Raw genomic sequence first — 17,538 nt, forward strand, 5'->3', positions numbered from 1 at the left:
TTCTTAGAGAGTATGCATAGGACAGTGCAGGTCTGCATAGTTTTATGCATTGTTCTCACCTACCCTCCAGAATAATGAAACGTTTTGGGAAATATTAAAAAGGCAGAATATTATATTTCCCTAAAGGAGAAATGGAGAAACATGCTCTTAAAGACAGAAAGCAGACTCATTCTTTCTTAATAGTCTCCAGCAGATATTTTTTGCCCATTCAGAAAGATTGGGCCAGCCTATTCAGAAACTGAGGAGGCCGCTTTTAGAAATGCAGATTTGGTAATCCATTCAGAAAGACTGGGTCAAGACAGAAACTCAGATAAGCAATAAACAAAAAGTTGACAAAATTACCTCAGACAAGGCCCTAGGACTTGCATTTCCTCCTCTCTTGCCTATAGAGCCAACTATGACATCTACATAACCCCTACATGACTCCCATAGGAGTCTAACAACATTCAATAGAATATTAAAGGACATATTTTTGCACAGGAACAGGAAGTTCAAATACAAAACCCAAAGAAGGTATAAACCCCACCCCACTCTCAACTCAGTTATGTCAGCTGCACCAGAACCATAAGCGTTGGTGTTTCTGTTCATCATTAAACCATCTTTCCAATCGGACTTCATGTTTCCCATGTCTTTCTCCCAGTTTGGAACTGAACCAGATGGATTTTTCTTACAACAGTTTGCTAGAGCTTAATTCAGAGTAAATGTACTTTGGAGTGTAATGGCTAAAAGCAGAGCGACCATAAAGTTCCTTTGGAGTTGAACATTTGATCTTTGATTAAAATTGATACAGGATTGAAATATGTATCTTTTATCTATGCTCTTTTGCTCAAAAAGGAATCAATCAAGAAGAATCAAGTTCATTGAGATAGAATTTTCCAGGTTTTTTTTAAAGAAATAGTTTTATTATTTTATTGATGTTTTAATTACAATAGATTAATGGAGCTTGGAATAATCAAATCAAAGTCACTAGGAAGCTTCCTTTAAATTTAGACATATAAGCTAGTGTTGAATATCAGCCTCCCAATCCTGAAAGTTTCCTAAAGTTAGTTAAAATTACTGTAGGTAAAATTCCTTAACAAGCCAGTGTGAAATTCATTCCGCATAGCTATCAAGGGTATTGAACAATTATACTTCACCAGTATGAATTTAGGCCTTTCCAGATTGAAATTCCTGGCTTGATCGATAAGTTAAGGCAAAATAATCATGTACTTCATCAAGTATCTTCTCCATAGTCATTTCTTGTAGTCACTGGATGTGGATCAGTGGTGGGATTCAATTTTTTTTTACTACCGGTTCTGTGGGCGTGGCTTTGTGGGCATGGCAGGAGAAGGATACTGTAAAATCTCCATTCCCTCCCCACTCCAGGGGAAGGTTTCTGCAAAATCCCTATTCCCTCCCAATCAGGTGGGACTCAGGAGGCAGAGAATAGATGGGGGCCAGTCAGAGGTGGTATTTACCAATTCTCCGAACTACTCAAAATTTCTGCTACTGGTTCTTCAGAACCTGCTGGATATCACCTCTGATGTGGATAAAAACATTTATTTTTATGAGATATCTGGAATCGGGGCAGGAAATTATTCTTCCCATAGCTGTTATTGTACAATATGGCTGTATGTAGACCATAGTCTGAATTTTGCAGATAGATTTGTTCGTTATCATTTCACTTAATAATCACACTTCATCTAGCACAATATTCCACAGAATTCAGAGGCACTTCTTTTCAAAGCGTGTTCTTCCTTGTGTAAAATCTCAGAAATGGACAACTAATCTATTTTTGTACCTTTGTTGTCCAAAGAGCTCCTTGGTCTACAACAGTGATGGTGAACCTTTTTGGCACCGACTGTCCAAACTGGAAAATGTGTGCATGCATGTGCCTGTGTGTGCGCCGGAGCGGTGGAAGCCTGAAGACCAGCTGGCCAGCATGCGCAGCTGGTCTTTGGGTTTCCGGGATGTGCATACGTGCCAGCCAGCTGGTCTTCGTGTGCACTGGAGCACTGGAAACCCAAAGAACATCTGGCTGGTGCACGCATAACAGTTTTTTAGCTGTTTTGGGAGGCGTTTTCAGGGTGTTTTTTGGGCCATTTTTAGGCTGCTTTTGGCCCGAAAATGGCCCATTTCTTGGCTGGTGTTTGGGCCATTTTCCAGAGCCGAGGTGGCGCAGTGGTTAAATGCAGCACTGCAGGCTACTTCAGCTGATTGCAGTTCTGCAGTTCGGCTGTTCAAATCTCACCGGCTCAGGGTTGACTCAGCCTTCCATCCTTCCGAGGTGGGTAAAATGAGGACCCGGATTGTTGGGGGCAATATGCTGACTCTGTAAACCTTAGAGAGGGCTGAAAGCCCTATGAAGCGGTATATAAGTCTAACTGCTATTGCTATTTTCAGCCTGAAAAATGGCCGAAAAACAGCCAATAAACAGCTGGGAAAAAAGTCTGGTTATTGACAATTTTTCAGGCTGTTTTCAGGCCATTTATTGGGCTGTTTTCCAGCACTCCAGTGCCTGCAAAGACCAGCATGCCTGCTGAAAACCAGAAGAGCAGCTGGTGACAGCATAGGTACCCACAGTGAGGGCTCTGTGTGCCACCTCTGGTGCACATGCCATAGGTTTGCCAACATGGGTCTATAATATTGATTCATTGATAGATATTAATAATGTCCCAAATAATTCCACCTGGAATAGCAATGTTCCCTAAAGCACTTGCTTTAAAAATCCAACCTCCCCCTTTCCCAACCCAGTTTGTTTACTTGATGTTCTTAATCATTTAGATTTCTGTGCATTTTGAATCTCTTGCCGCAGATCAGACATCAAGGTGAGGCTAACCACGTGAACCATAAAATCTTCAAAATCGATTTTGTCATTCTTGTTCTCATCAAGAGCAGACATCATTTCCTGGTACTTTGGTTTGGTTTCTTGACCCTATGAAGGAAAGTGAATAGTTTTTTTTTAAATAGCAAAATATGGACATGACTTTCATCATTCTTATTAATGAAAGGAATCCACCCACAAAATGTGTTTTCAGGGATGACACTGAGCGGTGGCTTAGTGGCTAAGACACTGAGCTTGTCAATCAGAAGGTCAGCAGTTCAGCAGTTTGAATCCCTAGTGCCGCATAATGAAATGAGCTCCTGTTACTTGTCCCAGCTTCTGCCAACCTAGCAGTTCGAAAGCACATAAAAAATACAAGTAGAAAAATAGGTATCCCTTTTGGTGGGAAGGTAACAGCATTCTGTGCACCTTCGGCATTTAGTCATGCCGGCCACAGGACCATGGAGACATCTTCGGACAGCGCTGGCTCTTTGGCTTTGAAATGGAGATGAGTATCGCCCCCTAGAGTCGGGAATGACTAGCACGCATGTGCGGGGGAAACGTTACCTTTTACTTTTACAAAAATTAAGATTCTGGTTGGAGGAGTTTGGCAATATTTTCTCATAGTTCACCAAACAAGATAAAAGTAAGCAATTGCACACTCAGAGAAAACCTTTGCATGCCATAATGAAACCTCAAAGCCATTAATTTAACATTATTTCATCAGAACTCCCAGGTTCAGAAAAAGAAAGAACCTTATATAAAATTGTTAGTTTCCAAACTGAAAATTCCTGATTTGAAGAAAAGGGGACACGTAATTATATTTTCTCATTTGTTTGTAGACAATGCGAGCCAAAAGCTGCTATGCTAAATGTGAATCCTTCTCCTGAATGGGACAGCTGCTCTCCAGCATAAAATTCTAGAAGGTCCCCTCTCTTTGAGGAATGAGAAGAAAGAGAAGTCCTTGGCTTGTGGTTAAGACAGATAATCATCTGCTTAGCTGCCCTCACTTCGCTTTCTCTGACCTGAATAGTCCCACATCCTCATTGGACTTGCAGGTATGTATGAAATCTCTCTTCTTCTGCGATGCTTAAAAGGGTGTTTTATACAGGATCCCTACTCACCTGAAGGTTCTATGAAATTTTGGAGAGTGATCCTTTCCAGACATCATTGTTAGATGTTGTAATGGAATAAGGGCTTTAGTCTTACCTGTATAAAATTCATAAACTGAAGTAGGAGCAGCTTCTTAGCTTCACTTTTGCTGAGTTTGCCCTCAGCATCTGCCGCATTATCATAAACCAAGGCTGCTGTAGCCACAGCTTTTTCCAGATCAGAGCTTTTTCCTAGACCTGAGAAACAAAAATACATGGAAGATGACAAATTAATAGAAGTCTACAGTAGTGAATACAGCACTGATGCGGTGACAGGGAGGAAGAAGTTAAGAGAAAGCTGATTCCAGCAACAATGACTTCTTGTATTGGTATCTTGTAATTTCATGATATAATAATTGTTTAATTTTATGAACATTTCTAAACTCTGGGAGTTTATATACACATAAAACTAGACTTTTAGACTTCACCCTTTTGAATTGCCTTATTATTAGTGAATATCACTCACTGACACTGGCAAATTATAGTGATAAATCTTATCCCCCCCCTTCTAGTTCATGTATAAGTAGGGTATTCTCCAACTTGGAAGATGAGATTGGATGCTAAGATCAGGGAAATTCAAATAGAAGTTAGTGAGTTAGTGGAATTACAGAAGGGTGTAAACAGAGGTGGTATTCTGCTGGTTCTGACCGGTTTGCCCAAACTGGTAGCAGAAATCTCAGGTAGCCATGGCCACCCACCCTGGGTCTACAGCATCCCATTTAGGCCCTTTTAAAAGGTAAAGTGCATGTGCGGAAGGCATGCATGGTCACATTTGTGAACCGGTAGAGAAAATAAGTGAATAGCACCCCTGGGTCTAATGATTACGGATAAGACCTGGCTACTGAAAAGAATGCAAGTGCCTGGCTCCATCTGAAGCCCTAGAGATTGCTAAAGAAAGGTTCACAGCACTGGGTACCAAGAAGGTAAATGTCCTGTTCTCCAAGCAACCATCAAAGGCGTACCCGCAATTGCAGTGCAACATTAGAGTAACAGTAGAGCCACCAAGAGCAGAAAATGAACAGTGCTGGAAGAACATATGGGAGATAGAGAAGACACATAATACCAGTGGAAAGTTACTGCAACACCTGATGGCAGACCACAGCAATTTCTAAAACAAGAATCAATCACCACCACAATAGCAAACATCCAAAAGTAGAACATGAAATGCAGGACAACACCTGATCCAGACACAATCCACATCTACAGGCTAAAGAAACCAGCAGCAGTGCAAGAATGCCTTGCCGCACATTTGAACCAGCTGGTAGCAGCAGGTTCCCACCCAAACTGGCTAACATAAGGAAAGACAGTGTTGATCATGAAGGATTCTCACAAGGAACAGCACTGTCCAACTACTGGCCAATAACCTGTCTCCCCACAACATGGAAAGTCCCGTCAAGCATCACAGCTGCCAAGCTGTAGGATCATATGGGCCACTACATAAACACAACTCTGAAGGGCATTGGAAATAATGCCAGAGGCTCAAGACACCCATAGTACAACAGTCACCCAAGACTCAAAGTCTAGAGTCTAGACAAACAAATCTGGGCACAGTCTGAATTGACTACAGGAAAGCCTAGGATTCAATACTGAAAACATGGAACAGTGAATGGCACTTTATAAAATCAACTAAGGATCTTCCTCAAGAACTCAATGGGACTGTGGAAGACAACTCAACTCAAGGCAACTCACTCAAGTGGCCATCAAGTGCAGCATATACCAAGGTAATGCACAGTCCCTAATGTTGTTTTCCATATGCTTGAATCCCCACTCTCAGATAATTACAATAACTGTTTATGGATACAAGGTCAAGAATGGAACTACCATAGTCACCACCTCTACATGGATGACATCAATCTGTATGTTAAGAGTGAATGAGACACTGACTTGCTGATTTACAGTGTGAGAACATTGGGATGTCATTCAGACTGTAGAAGCCTGACCAGATGGTAGTCAACAAAGGGAAGGTAGTTATGACTGATGTGATGCAGCACCAGAGAACCACACAGCAGACATACAGACCAGTTGATGTTTGTCCATCATGTTCAAAGAGGACTTTGACATCTAACAGGTTGTGGGCTGTCCACAATGTGTCCACAGGTGGCTGGTAAGGCCTATATGGGCATGAACTGTTTTGTCACATGTTGGGTAGATATGTGTGGGCACCATTGTTGCAGCATTTGCAGCTCTGGCTTTGCAGAATGCTTGCTTCTCTCGTGCTATGGTTATTCTTCTGTCCTCTGATGTCTAGCAGCCTTATAACAGGCCAGTTACAAGTACCTTGGCTTCCCAGAGTCACATGGGAATCACAATGAGGAGGCAAGGAACATCTAAATATCACCAAAGGATAAGAGCCAGCTCAATGGGAAGAACAAGTTCCATGCTATGAACAGATATGCCCTGCCAGTCATCAGATATTCCGCCATTATAGTGAGCTGACCAGAGCAGGATTTGGAAACTACCAATGTGAAGACCCAGAAGCGCCTCATAATATATAGAGGTTTCCACCTCAATATCCAGAAAATGTACATCACAGAAAGAGAGCAGCAGGGGTCTGGTAAGTGTCAAAGTGATTCTTCTGGATAGAACCCAAAGCATCCAGGAGTACATCAGTATGGTGACACCCAAAGTTGAGCTGCTGAAGAAGCAACAGACATGGGGGAAAGTCTAAGAGTGGAAGTGCTACAACAAGACAAGACTAATAACAGTGACATACGGCTTGGCAATGAAGTTGTTATAGTAAGCTAATTGCACTCCTGCCATGGATTTCGGGAGAAGCTGTTCTCAGTACTGACTGCATTGTTCAGCATTATACAGGAAAAAGTTTGCAGGAAGAAATAAAATCCCCACAGAATTGATGGACCCTTTCATTCTGGAAGAGCAATGATGTACGCTTTGCATAGAGGGTGGCCAATGTAATTCCTAGGTTTAATAGTGTCACCTAACCAAAGATAGACAGAGGAGAAAAATAGCATGGATCACCTTACCCTTTATAGAAGCCAACTGCCTGGAAATTGGAATGCTGAAAATTAAGCAGAGAGAGCTTGATTCACATATCTCACCATTAAATTTTGTTACAAATTGTTTTTTAAATTACTTTCTTTCATGAGGCATGAACATCATATTAATTACAGTAGGTTTTCAAAATTTCTTATAAATAAAAACGTGCCTTGAGTCTTTGGTGGGGAGAAATGACAATAAACAAATCCAAAATACTAGTTCAGGAAATTTCATTCCATTGCATTGAAAAATTCAAGTTTCCCACTTACTTTACAATGCAAGCATCTGTTTTGGTAATTTGTGAGTTTTATCTAGCATTCTGGCTTCAGCAAAGGCAGGGGTGTCAAACTCGCAGCCCACAGGCCAGATGCATTACGCGCTGGCCACACCCATCCTCGGTTTAATGAAGGAGGAAAAAGTCACGATACATCATGTGACGACAATGTGATGCCGTGTGTTTGACACCTCTGAGTTAAGATCTGAATGATTTCTTTGGGCAAGTTCTTTTTCTCATCCAAACCAAATCTCTGTGTAGTGTTTTGCTGAGTATTGTGGAATTTTGCAATAAATAGCACTTCAGGAAAATGGACCTGTTCTCCTTCTCCAGGACAGCTGGGAGAATTTTGGAATCCTTTGCCTCTACTTAAGATATCATGGCTTAGTGCAGGGGTGTCAAACTCTTGTTGTCATGGTGGCATCATGTGACATATTGGAACTTTCCCCTCCTTTGCTAAACTGGGCGTGGCCAGTGCATGACGCACCTGGCCTGCAGGCTGGGAGTTTGACAGCCCTGGCTTAGTGGGATAGCCAGTTCCAGGCAACCTACCATTAGGGCTAATCCTACAATTAACAGAACCAAGTGCTGAATAGAGAGCAACTTAACTTTCTCCTGAGTCACAGGTCAGATTGACCTGCCATTTCAGTGTCTCTTTTGAAGAGCTCATCAAAGATGCTCTGGCTACCTGGTTTTTTGTTTTTGTTTTTTTACTGTAAATCAAAGTATTCTATGGAGCAGCTGCTCCCTCTGATGCCTTCCACGGTAGCTACCATTGCAGTAAGACTATGACAGGCTCTTGAAAACATGTATGTATGCTCTTGGGAACATGTATGTATGAGCTGCGGTGGCACAGTGGTTAGAGTGCAGTACTGCGGGCTACTTCTGCCGGCTGCCGGCTGCCCGCAATTTGGCAGTTCAAATCTCACTAGGCTCAAGGTTGACTCAGCCTTCCATCCTTCCGAGGTGAGTAAAATGAGGACCCAGATTGTTGGGGGCAACAGGCTGACTCTGTAAACCACTGAGGGAGAGCTGTAAAAGCACTGTGAAGCAGTATATAAATGTAAGTGCTATTGCTATGTATCAGATACAGAGTTTTGTTCTGAATACCCCATAGATTCACAGGGCCAGGCCTATTTGCCAGGGTGGGAGATAGTAGCTGGTGCCAAGCACAACACAAATTAAACATACGGAGGGGCAAATGACCAAGAAACATAGAAACCTGCTAGGCAAGCAAACCTATCTTCTTCTGGTTGAATGAAACAAATGCCTCATAAAGTATGAAAGTAGGTTTTTAAAACTAACCATAATGGTTAGGGTTAACCATTGTTTTGGATTCAGAGATAAAGGTAAATTGAGATTCGTCGAAATCAAATTAGAAGCTTCTAGTTCAGGGGTGTCAAACCCATGTCATCACATTGTCATCACGTGACGTATCCCGACTTCCCCCCCTTTGCTAAACTGGGGGTGGGGGGTGGGGGCAGCCCTTGATGCATCTGGCCCGTGGGCTGCGAGTTTCACACCCTTGTTCCAGTTCCTTCTTGTCAGCATGTCCGAGGACAAAGACCAAGTGAAGGTTCAGTCTTGTATTGATGGATCACATTTATCTTTTCACTTTCTGATTTATATTTGTTCCTTACTGTGAAAAAAGGAAAAATTGTCCTTTGATTTCCACATCATGTATTGTCTACAACTGCAATATGGTTTGAAGGTAGGACTGAACGTCCATAATCCCATTTTTGCAGCCTCTGGATCTCCTAAGTTCATATTCCAAAATTCATTAATCAATCATTAAGATTTTCATTTATTGATTTAAAGAAAAAAAATACAAACTAGGTCTGGAACTGGGTATGTCTAGTTTAATGAAAATAAGGACTAGGGGGTGACATGATAGTAGTGTTCTGATATCTCAGGGGCTGCCATAAAGAAGAGGGAGTCAAACTATTCTCCAAAGCACCTGAGGGTAGGACAAGAAGCAATGGGTGGAAACTAATCAAGGAGAGAAGCAACTTAGAACTAAGGAGAAATTTCCTGACAGTTAGAACAATTGATCAGTGGAACAGCTTGCCTCCAGAAGTTGTTAATGCTCCAATACTGGATGTTTTTAAGAAGATGTTGGATAACCATTTGTCTGAAGTGGTGTAGGCTTTCCTGCCTAAGCAGGGGGTTGGACTAGAAGACCTTCAAGATCCCTTCCAGCTCTGTTGTTCTGTAGGTGCCTTAAACCTCTGCTACATTTAACATCCCAATTTTGTTTTCAAAACTCTCCCCTCCCCTAAAAGCCCTAAAAAGAAGGTGGAAAATTTCAGCCCAACCCTTCTACTTGATGCCTTCATTGGATTATCATCAGATAGAAGTTTATCCCTTGGAGACATAAAATTATTAGCTACATAGGTGAGAGGAGTGATCATGTTTTGGACAAGACCCAGTTTGAGTGAATGCAGCCAATAAAATGCTCCCTCTTTCACGTCTCCTTGGGATTCTTTTTTCAACTTCTCTTCTTTAACAGTGAATAAAAATGATCAGGTTTATGGCCAAGTAGCTGTGTGGTTCCAGTCTGCACTTGTATGCAGTTCAGCAAGACCACACATACTAGGTCAGCTCAAATTTCAAAAGCGAGTAAGGGTTACAAACATGAAAAAAAATGTTTTAAAAAGCTGAAGGATATTTAATTTCTTTAAAAAAAAAGCTGATGGGTATTTAAAGTATAATTAGTTGGGACAAATTCTTAATAATCAGAGCAGGTTTGCAGTAGGGCCAACTATTTAAAGTGTTGGTGAGCTCTCCTTCGTTGGGTGTGTTCCAACAGAAGCTGAAATCTGCCCGATGGGTGTACTTAAATATGGAATTTCTTTACTGCACAGGGAGTAGAACCCCTAAGGGGGAGGAAGCAGAGGTCGGTTGCTCCCAGTTTGGCCCAGATTGGGTGAACTGGTAGTAGCGGTGGTGGGAGGCTCCGCCCACCCACCCGGACGCTTATGCACATGCACAGACACTTCTGCGCATGCACAAAAGCATCGCACGCACCCAAATTGGTAGTAAAAAAATTGCTGACCCACCACTGGGAAGAAGCTTTCAACTTCTTTTCTCTTCGATTTTTATCCCAGGCAGTGGTGGGTTACTAACTGGTTTACTACCGGTTCTCTGAGAGAGGGCATTTTGTGTGCGCACAAAAATGTTGCTTCGCTCACGCCGCACATTGCATGTGCAATTTACTGAAAACTGTTCTGCACATGCGCTGAAACATGCCAGCGACAGGAGAAGAGACCAGGGAACCGGTTCGGGGGTGTGGCAGGCCTGGGTCGCTGCCAGTTCCAGAGACCCAGGCCAGAAAACCACTACCGGTTCTACTGAAATGGTCTGAACTGGCAGCAACCCATCTCTGATCCCAGGTGTATTACTTTAGAAGTCACTCAAGACAGAGAATGTACCTCATATTCTCCCCCTCTCCTATTTTCTCCACAATAACAACTCTGTGAGGTGGGTCACACAGCAGTTGGTGCTGATGTCTGCTTTTACGATAATAAATACTTTTAGGCTAAATTACTAGAAACTCGTAAACATCCATCCACACATTCTGAAAGCTTGGCTCTTTTCTCTCATTTAAAAACATACACAATGAACTTACAAATCAAATGGGGGAAGCATATGAAGTTCCCAGAGAGGGGGAAAATTGCATTTGATTCTCACTTACCGTTTGAGTGTTTTCTTGGAAACTTTGGTTGAAGAAACATCGTTTGAATGATCCAGAGAATAGGAGGTAGTCTTAGTGCTAGAGGCGCAGCCACACATCCTTTCCAGTGGCTTGGCTACTACTGTTTATGATCTCTAGGCAACTGAAGGGCTGGTGAACTGGCAAACAGAAACCTTTGTGCTGGGAAGGCAGCACAGTCACGGAAATGTTCCCTGCTCATTGGGTTTCTGTAATTAAATCAGTCAGTAAATAAATCTGTGTGACACCCAAGACTTAAGATGTTTATACGTCATGCACAAAGTGCCTTTTAAAAGACACTTTTTGATGGTGCAGGCATATTTCTGAATATTCATTCAGGATTTGAAATACAGGAGGAAATGGAACCCACTGCATGACACACAATATAACTAATGCATCTGCATTGCATTTCCTATCTGAAAATTCATTATATCCTAAACACGCTTGCCCGGGGAAGAAGTCCATTAACTTTAAGAACTTTTGTTTGTTTGTGCTTCAAGTCAGTTTTGACTTTGGGCACATAGCTACAAGACCATGTGGTTTTCTTAGCAACATTTTCAGAAGTGGTTTCCCTTTGCCAAGAGATTGGACCGCCATTTGTCAGAAATGGTGTAAGGTCTCCTTCTTAGTGGCGGGTTGGATTAAATGACCTACAAGGTCCCTTCCAACTCTGTTAATCTGTAATCTGCCTTCTTTCTGAGAGAGAGTGATTGGCCCAATGTTACCCAGCTTTCCACTCTGGTACCTTAACATACATACATACATACATACATACATACATACATACATACATACATACATATGCAGGTCTTGGCGTATTCGGGTCTTTTCCCGTGTAAGATTGACAGTATCTTGGTGACGTTTCAATGAGGTCCCACTTGTCATCTTCAGGTTGGTGCCTTTGGCTTCGTGCTTGTGCGAGTAAAGCGTGATCGGAGCTGCCATTTTTCTATAAATATAGGTGGGGTGTGTGTGGAATGTTGGCTTTGTTGCTTTAAATGGATTATGCTGGTCTTGTTATATCTTACATGGGAATACAACAAGACCAGCATATACCCCCACCAATATTTATAGAAAGAGGGCAGCTCCGATCACACTTTGCTTGCACAAGCATGAAGCCGAAGGCACCAACCTAAAAATGGCAAGTGGAACCTTGTCGAAACATCGCCAAATTACTCTCAATCTTACACGGGAAAAGACCCGAATACGCCAAGATGGATATACTGCTTCTTAGTGCTTTACAACCCTCTCTAAGTGGTTTGCAGAGTCAGCATATTGGCCCCAACAATTTGGCTCCTCATTTTATTCACCTGGGAAGGATGTAAGGCTGAGTCAACCTTGAATCTGGTGAGATTTGATCTGCCAAATTTGCAGGCAGCTGGCAAACAGCTGAAGTAGCCGGTAGCACTGCACTCTAACCACTGCTCCACCAGCCCCCCTTGTATGTGTGTGTGAATAGATAGATAGATAGATAGATAGATAGATAGATAGATATTAGATAGATAGAACACTATACTATATATCAGTGATGGTGAAACTTGGGTGCCAAAAGCACACATATACGCGCCATTGCGTGTGCTCACATGGCCACCCCCATAATTTAATTCCCCCCCACACACATGCACATGGATTTCTTGAGCCTGGGGAGAGTAAAAACAGCTTCCCCCACCCCTTGGAGGCCCTCTGGAGGCCGGAAAGGGTACGTTTCTCAACTTTGGGTGGGCCAGGGAAGCCTCTGGAGGGTGAAAAATGGCTGAAAACCAAGGCCGAAAATCAGCTGGCCGACGCGCACATGCGTGCTGGAGCTGACAGAGCAATGCCTTGTGTGCCCTCAGAAATGGCTCCAAGTGCCACCTGTGGCACACTTGCCATGGGTTCGCCATCATTGCTATATAATATATGCTATATTTATACAATTAGAGCCACTTTTGGCAAGATGGACAGCATACAGGTTTGACAAACAAACAAACAAACAAATAAGAAGATCTCTACCAATCTATCATCTTTATTTAACATTGCTGAAAGTTGGGTCACCCTCAGGACTGGGTCTCCAGACGTCCAAGCGGATACAAATGTTGACAACCTTCATTTCCCCCCAATTTTCTTGGTCTATTTATTTTTTGCAGATTCTAGGAAATTATGGTGCCCCCCCCCACTTCATTTTAGTGCTGATCTTTCTACACATCCCCTCCCATGTTGTAATTGTACTTAGATTTCTGGTGCCTTCTTTAGGGAAAGCCTATGGAAAAAAAGACAGCATATAATTGCAGTGTCACTGCCAACACACTTGTAGTCCGTGTTCATTACCCCTTCAATTAATACCCAGAAATTATATAGAAATGGAGCTGCTCTCAGCTTGAAAACAAGAGAAGGTTTTGTCATTAAGGGTGAGAGGTGGATTTCCCCTCCCCATTTGAATCCTATAACAAAGCCCACAAAGCTTTATATCCGAGTTGGAGTTATATGACATGCTACTTACTGAGAAGGCTGAGTCTTTCTCAAAATCAAGTTATACTCTCAGCTGAGAAATGACCTCTCAGTGTTGCATGGCAATTCAGAATAACAGAAAAACAGAGCTGGAAGGTCTTCCAGTCCAACCCCCTGCTCGGGCAGAAAATCCTATATCATTTCAGACAAACGGTTGTCCAATCTCTTCTTAAAAACCCACGACTTCTGGAGGCAAGTTGTTCCACTGATTAATTGTTCTAATTGTCCTGAATTTTCTCCTTATTTCTAGGTTGGTCCTGTCCTTGAGTAGTTTCCATCCATTGCTTCTTGTCTTGCCTTCTGGTGCTTTGGAGAATAGCTTTACTCCTTCTTTTTGGTGGCAACCTCTTAGATATTGGAACACTGTTGTCGTGCCACCCCCAGTCCTTCTTTTCATTAAACTAGACATACCCAGTTCCTGCAACCGTTCTTCGTGTGTTGTAATCTCCAGTCCCCTAATCATCTTTGTTGCTCTTCTCTGCACTCTTTCTAGAGTCCCAACATCTTTTTTATATTGTGGCAACCAAAACTGGATGCCAGTATTCCAAGTGTGGCCTTACCAACGCATTACAGGTAGTCTGCACCTTGTAACAGTTCATTTGGTGATTATTAAAAGTTATAATGGAACTGAAAAAGGTAGCTTATGACTGTTTGTTACATGACTGTTGCAGCATCCCCATGGTCATTTGATCAAAATTCAGATGCTTGGGAACTGTTCATAGACATGATGGTTGAAGTCCCACGGTAATCACCTTTTGTGACCTTATGACAAGCAAAGTCAATGGGGAAGCCAAATTCACTTAACAACTGGGTTACTAAGTTAACAACTGCAGTGTTTCACTTAAGAACTGTCGTAGGAAAAGACATAAATTGAGGCAAAATTCACTTAACAAATGTCTCATTTAGCAAAAATGAGCTGTAAGTTGTGGCTGTAAGTTGAGGACTTTCTGTAAAGTGGTCCTTATACTTCATGTGATCTTGTTTCTATCCCTCTGCCTAGGGCTGCACTGACTTTTTTTTGGCAGCTGCAGCACACTGATGGCTCTTGAATCCACTCTTGAAACTTACGAGACTAAGAGCTGTCATTTGTGTTACAATATAGGCAGAGCAAATGCCAACCAAACTGGTTAAACATTTGCAAAAGGTGTAGCAAAGCTATGTGAACCCAGTCCAAGTAGATCAAATTAGAAAACCAAAGCTAGCAAGTCAAATTGTACAGCCACACACCCCCTTTTCTCCATAAGAATTAGGGAAGGTCGTCTGTGATGTTTTCTTAGGTTACAGTTCTGCCCTGGAGCCAGGTTTCTTTTTTCTGACCATTGTCTTGGTAGTAGCTCTTCCTCCTGTCCCTCACAATCATACTTCCTTCTTGTTACATTGGCTTATTTGCTAATGGTGTATCTTGCCACTCTTGTATTCAGAAACTGTGAGACAACTCTGGGTGCACATGTTAGTTATGGGGAGGCCATGTGGTTGTATTTGATGGGCAAATGTAGATTTAGGGAAAGATGACGGCAACCTTTTTGGCACTAAGTGCCCAAACCAGAATGTTTGGGCACTTAGTGCCAAACACTCCGGTGCATGTGCATGCACCAGAGTGCCAGAAACCCGAAGATCAGCTGCCTGGCACGTGCATGCCTGTTTTTTGGCCATTTGGTGGGCATTTTTCAGGCCATTTCTAGGCGATTTCCGGGCAATTTTTGGCCTGAAAACAGCCTGAAAACAGACTCTGGTTTTTGGCTATTTTTCAAGTCATTTTTCAAGTCATTTTTCAGGCAATTTTCCAGGTGCTCCGGCACCCGCAAAGACCAGCTCTGGAAACCAGAAGAGCAGCTGCTCTGCATGCCACCTCTGGCATATGTACCATAGGTTCACCATCATGGGTATAGACTGCCTGGCCATTGTTTTTAATGGAAAAATAATGAAGCCTTCAATGGCACCTACAGTATGTCTTTTGAGCCCAACTTTGTAAAGAGAAATCATGTTGTAAGTAGGCTTAAACAGGAGAAGAAAAATACTTAAAACATGATTTGAAAATAGTGGGGATAGTACTCTGAGATAGCACTCTGAGCCCCATTTACTGTCTTGCTTCAGGTTTCAGTCACACAAACAGACATGGTCTCCTAGGAGATTATCAGTTTCACTTCAAGAGTTAGTAATGAAGCAAAGGAATGTAAACAAGAGAGGCGGGGTTAGCTTTGAGCTAAGAAGAAGCAGAAGAAGCATCCAAAGCCAGTCCAGGGTTCCCAGATCAGACTTGCCAGCCAGTCCAGAGGTTCAATGTTTCTTCACAAACAGGAACATCATCCCAAAAGCATATTGTTTCCAGTAAAGAGAGCACAGTCAGAGGTGCTTTCAAATAAGGCTATCATTAATCAGGATATTTACTCCCTTGTTTGATGAGAAGCCTAATAGACCTTGCTTTCATGAGCCACGGTGATGCAGTGGTTAGAATGCAGTACTGCAGGCTACTTCTGCTGACTGCCGGCTGCCTGCTATTTGGCAGTTCAAATCTCACCAGGCTCAAGGCTGACTCAGCCTTCCATCTTTCTGAGGTGGGTAAAATGAGGAGCCAAATTGTTGGGGGCAATATGCTGACTCTGTAAACTGCTTAGAGAGGGCTGTAAAGCAATATGAAGCAGTATATAAGTCTAAGTGCTATTGCTATTGCTGTTCTAGTATCTTGTCTACTTGTTGGAATTATTGGAATTCCTTGGGAATTTAGTTAAAAGGCCTTTCACATTCTGCAGGCCAAGCAAAGAAACACACATTTTTTAAAAACATGTTTATGCAGTTGTGGCTGCTCAATTGATTTTCTTGACCCACCTCTGCAGAAACCCCTGTTGTTTGAGAGTGGAAGTTCAATTGAGAGAAGTTGGATAAAAGAACCAATTTTTACTAACAACACATGAAGAAAATTATTGTATGAGATTATTTTCTTGCGCAATGTTCAGCAACACTTTTAATGTTTTCTAATAAATAGCACCACATTCTTCCGTGACATTTTTAAGGTTAAAATAGTTGAGGTATGAATGGCTTCAAAAGAAATTACTTGCTTTGAAAAGGAGAATGATTTCCTCCTGTAACAAATTAGTGAGGTATTTTATTTTGATTTTCTTTAGCAAGTCATTGGCAGCTTTATTAAAAAATTTTTTTTTGCCTAGAGGCATTTTGTAGGAAAATAAATGAACATAAAAACTATTCAGAATATCCAATAAAGAAGTAGTGAAAAATCAGCCTATTAGGTGGAAAGGAGAAGTTGAAGATATAAAAGTATATCACAAATGAGGGAAAATATTTACTTAAAATGCCAAATACCAAATATAGATGTAGAACGATGGGACAATCCCCTGCCAACTTTAGAAATTGTGCAGCACGCACAGGGTGATAAGAAAAGGAACACCAGGTTCTTTGTTGAAAAAGGAGGGATTGTGAATTACGGGAGCTATGTTAGGATCATCAGGAAAATAACAATTTACTGTAGGGCAAACTAAGTTAGCATAAAAATTGTTTAAGGTATTGAGAGAATATTGTATGGAAATTATAGATAGGGACATTTAATTGCTTTTCAGCAATACTTACTTGTTTTATTTATTTTCAACATTTCTACTGAAAAGTCACATTTCAAACATTTTTCAAAAACTGATCTTGCAGGAGCTGGCTAGATCAAAGGTTGCAGGGGAGAAGATATATTCCAGAAGGTCAGGGCATCAATAGAAAAACCTTGTTCAACATGGTCTTCCATTTGATGGAATTAAGATTATCTAACAGATGATGTAAATAGAAACTATTGCAATTCCTTGGGAATTTAGTTGAAAAGCAACAGGTGACAAGGATCCCTACAAAACTGATCACAAAGAAGAACATGAGCTGTGGTGGGTTTTTTTTTTTTTAAGCGTATGGCATGTGTTAGCCAGGGATCACCGAAGCGGCTTCCTCTGTAAAAAGAATATTTTCGGGCGGTGTTATCTTACCTGTGGGACGCTTGAATGCCAGTAGGCAATAGGGGGAGGCGCCTTTCCTGTCCCTATGTGGTTTATTCACTCTAGGGAATCGAGCCGCCAACCTCAGCGGAGCACAGGCTCAGCATTTTACTGCGTGAGCCACCGCGGCC

General features: G+C 41.9%; 1 protein-coding gene across 1 annotated transcript; it reads right to left on the reverse strand.

Annotated features, from left to right (window-relative positions):
• Positions 1-2,755: 2,755 nt before the first annotated feature.
• SNTN (sentan, cilia apical structure protein) lies at positions 2,756-11,017 on the reverse strand. The gene is made up of 4 exons (XM_032239115.1): positions 10,920-11,017; positions 6,939-6,973; positions 4,013-4,152; positions 2,756-2,914 (listed from the first exon to the last, which is right to left on the reverse strand). Exons 1-4 carry the CDS (start codon positions 11,015-11,017, stop codon positions 2,756-2,758), a joined length of 432 nt encoding a protein of 143 aa, XP_032095006.1.
• Between the last annotated feature and the right edge of the window lie 6,521 nt (positions 11,018-17,538).

Source organism: Thamnophis elegans, chromosome 2, assembly GCF_009769535.1.
Source record: "Thamnophis elegans isolate rThaEle1 chromosome 2, rThaEle1.pri, whole genome shotgun sequence".
Classification (NCBI taxonomy): Eukaryota; Metazoa; Chordata; class Lepidosauria; order Squamata; family Colubridae; genus Thamnophis; species Thamnophis elegans.

Excerpts from the sequence above, each read along its gene's own strand:
- SNTN (XM_032239115.1), bottom strand. The coding sequence starts at position 11,017 with ATGTGTGGCTGCGCCTCTAGCACTAAGACTACCTCCTATTCTCTGGAT. Across the intron at positions 6,974-10,919 it reads TCCAAGAAAACACTCAAACG|CATTCCAATTTCCAGGCAGT; the intron begins GTAAGTGAGAAT and ends CTTAATTTTCAG. Across the intron at positions 2,915-4,012 it reads AGTTTATGAATTTTATACAG|GGTCAAGAAACCAAACCAAA; the intron begins GTAAGACTAAAG and ends TTTCCTTCATAG.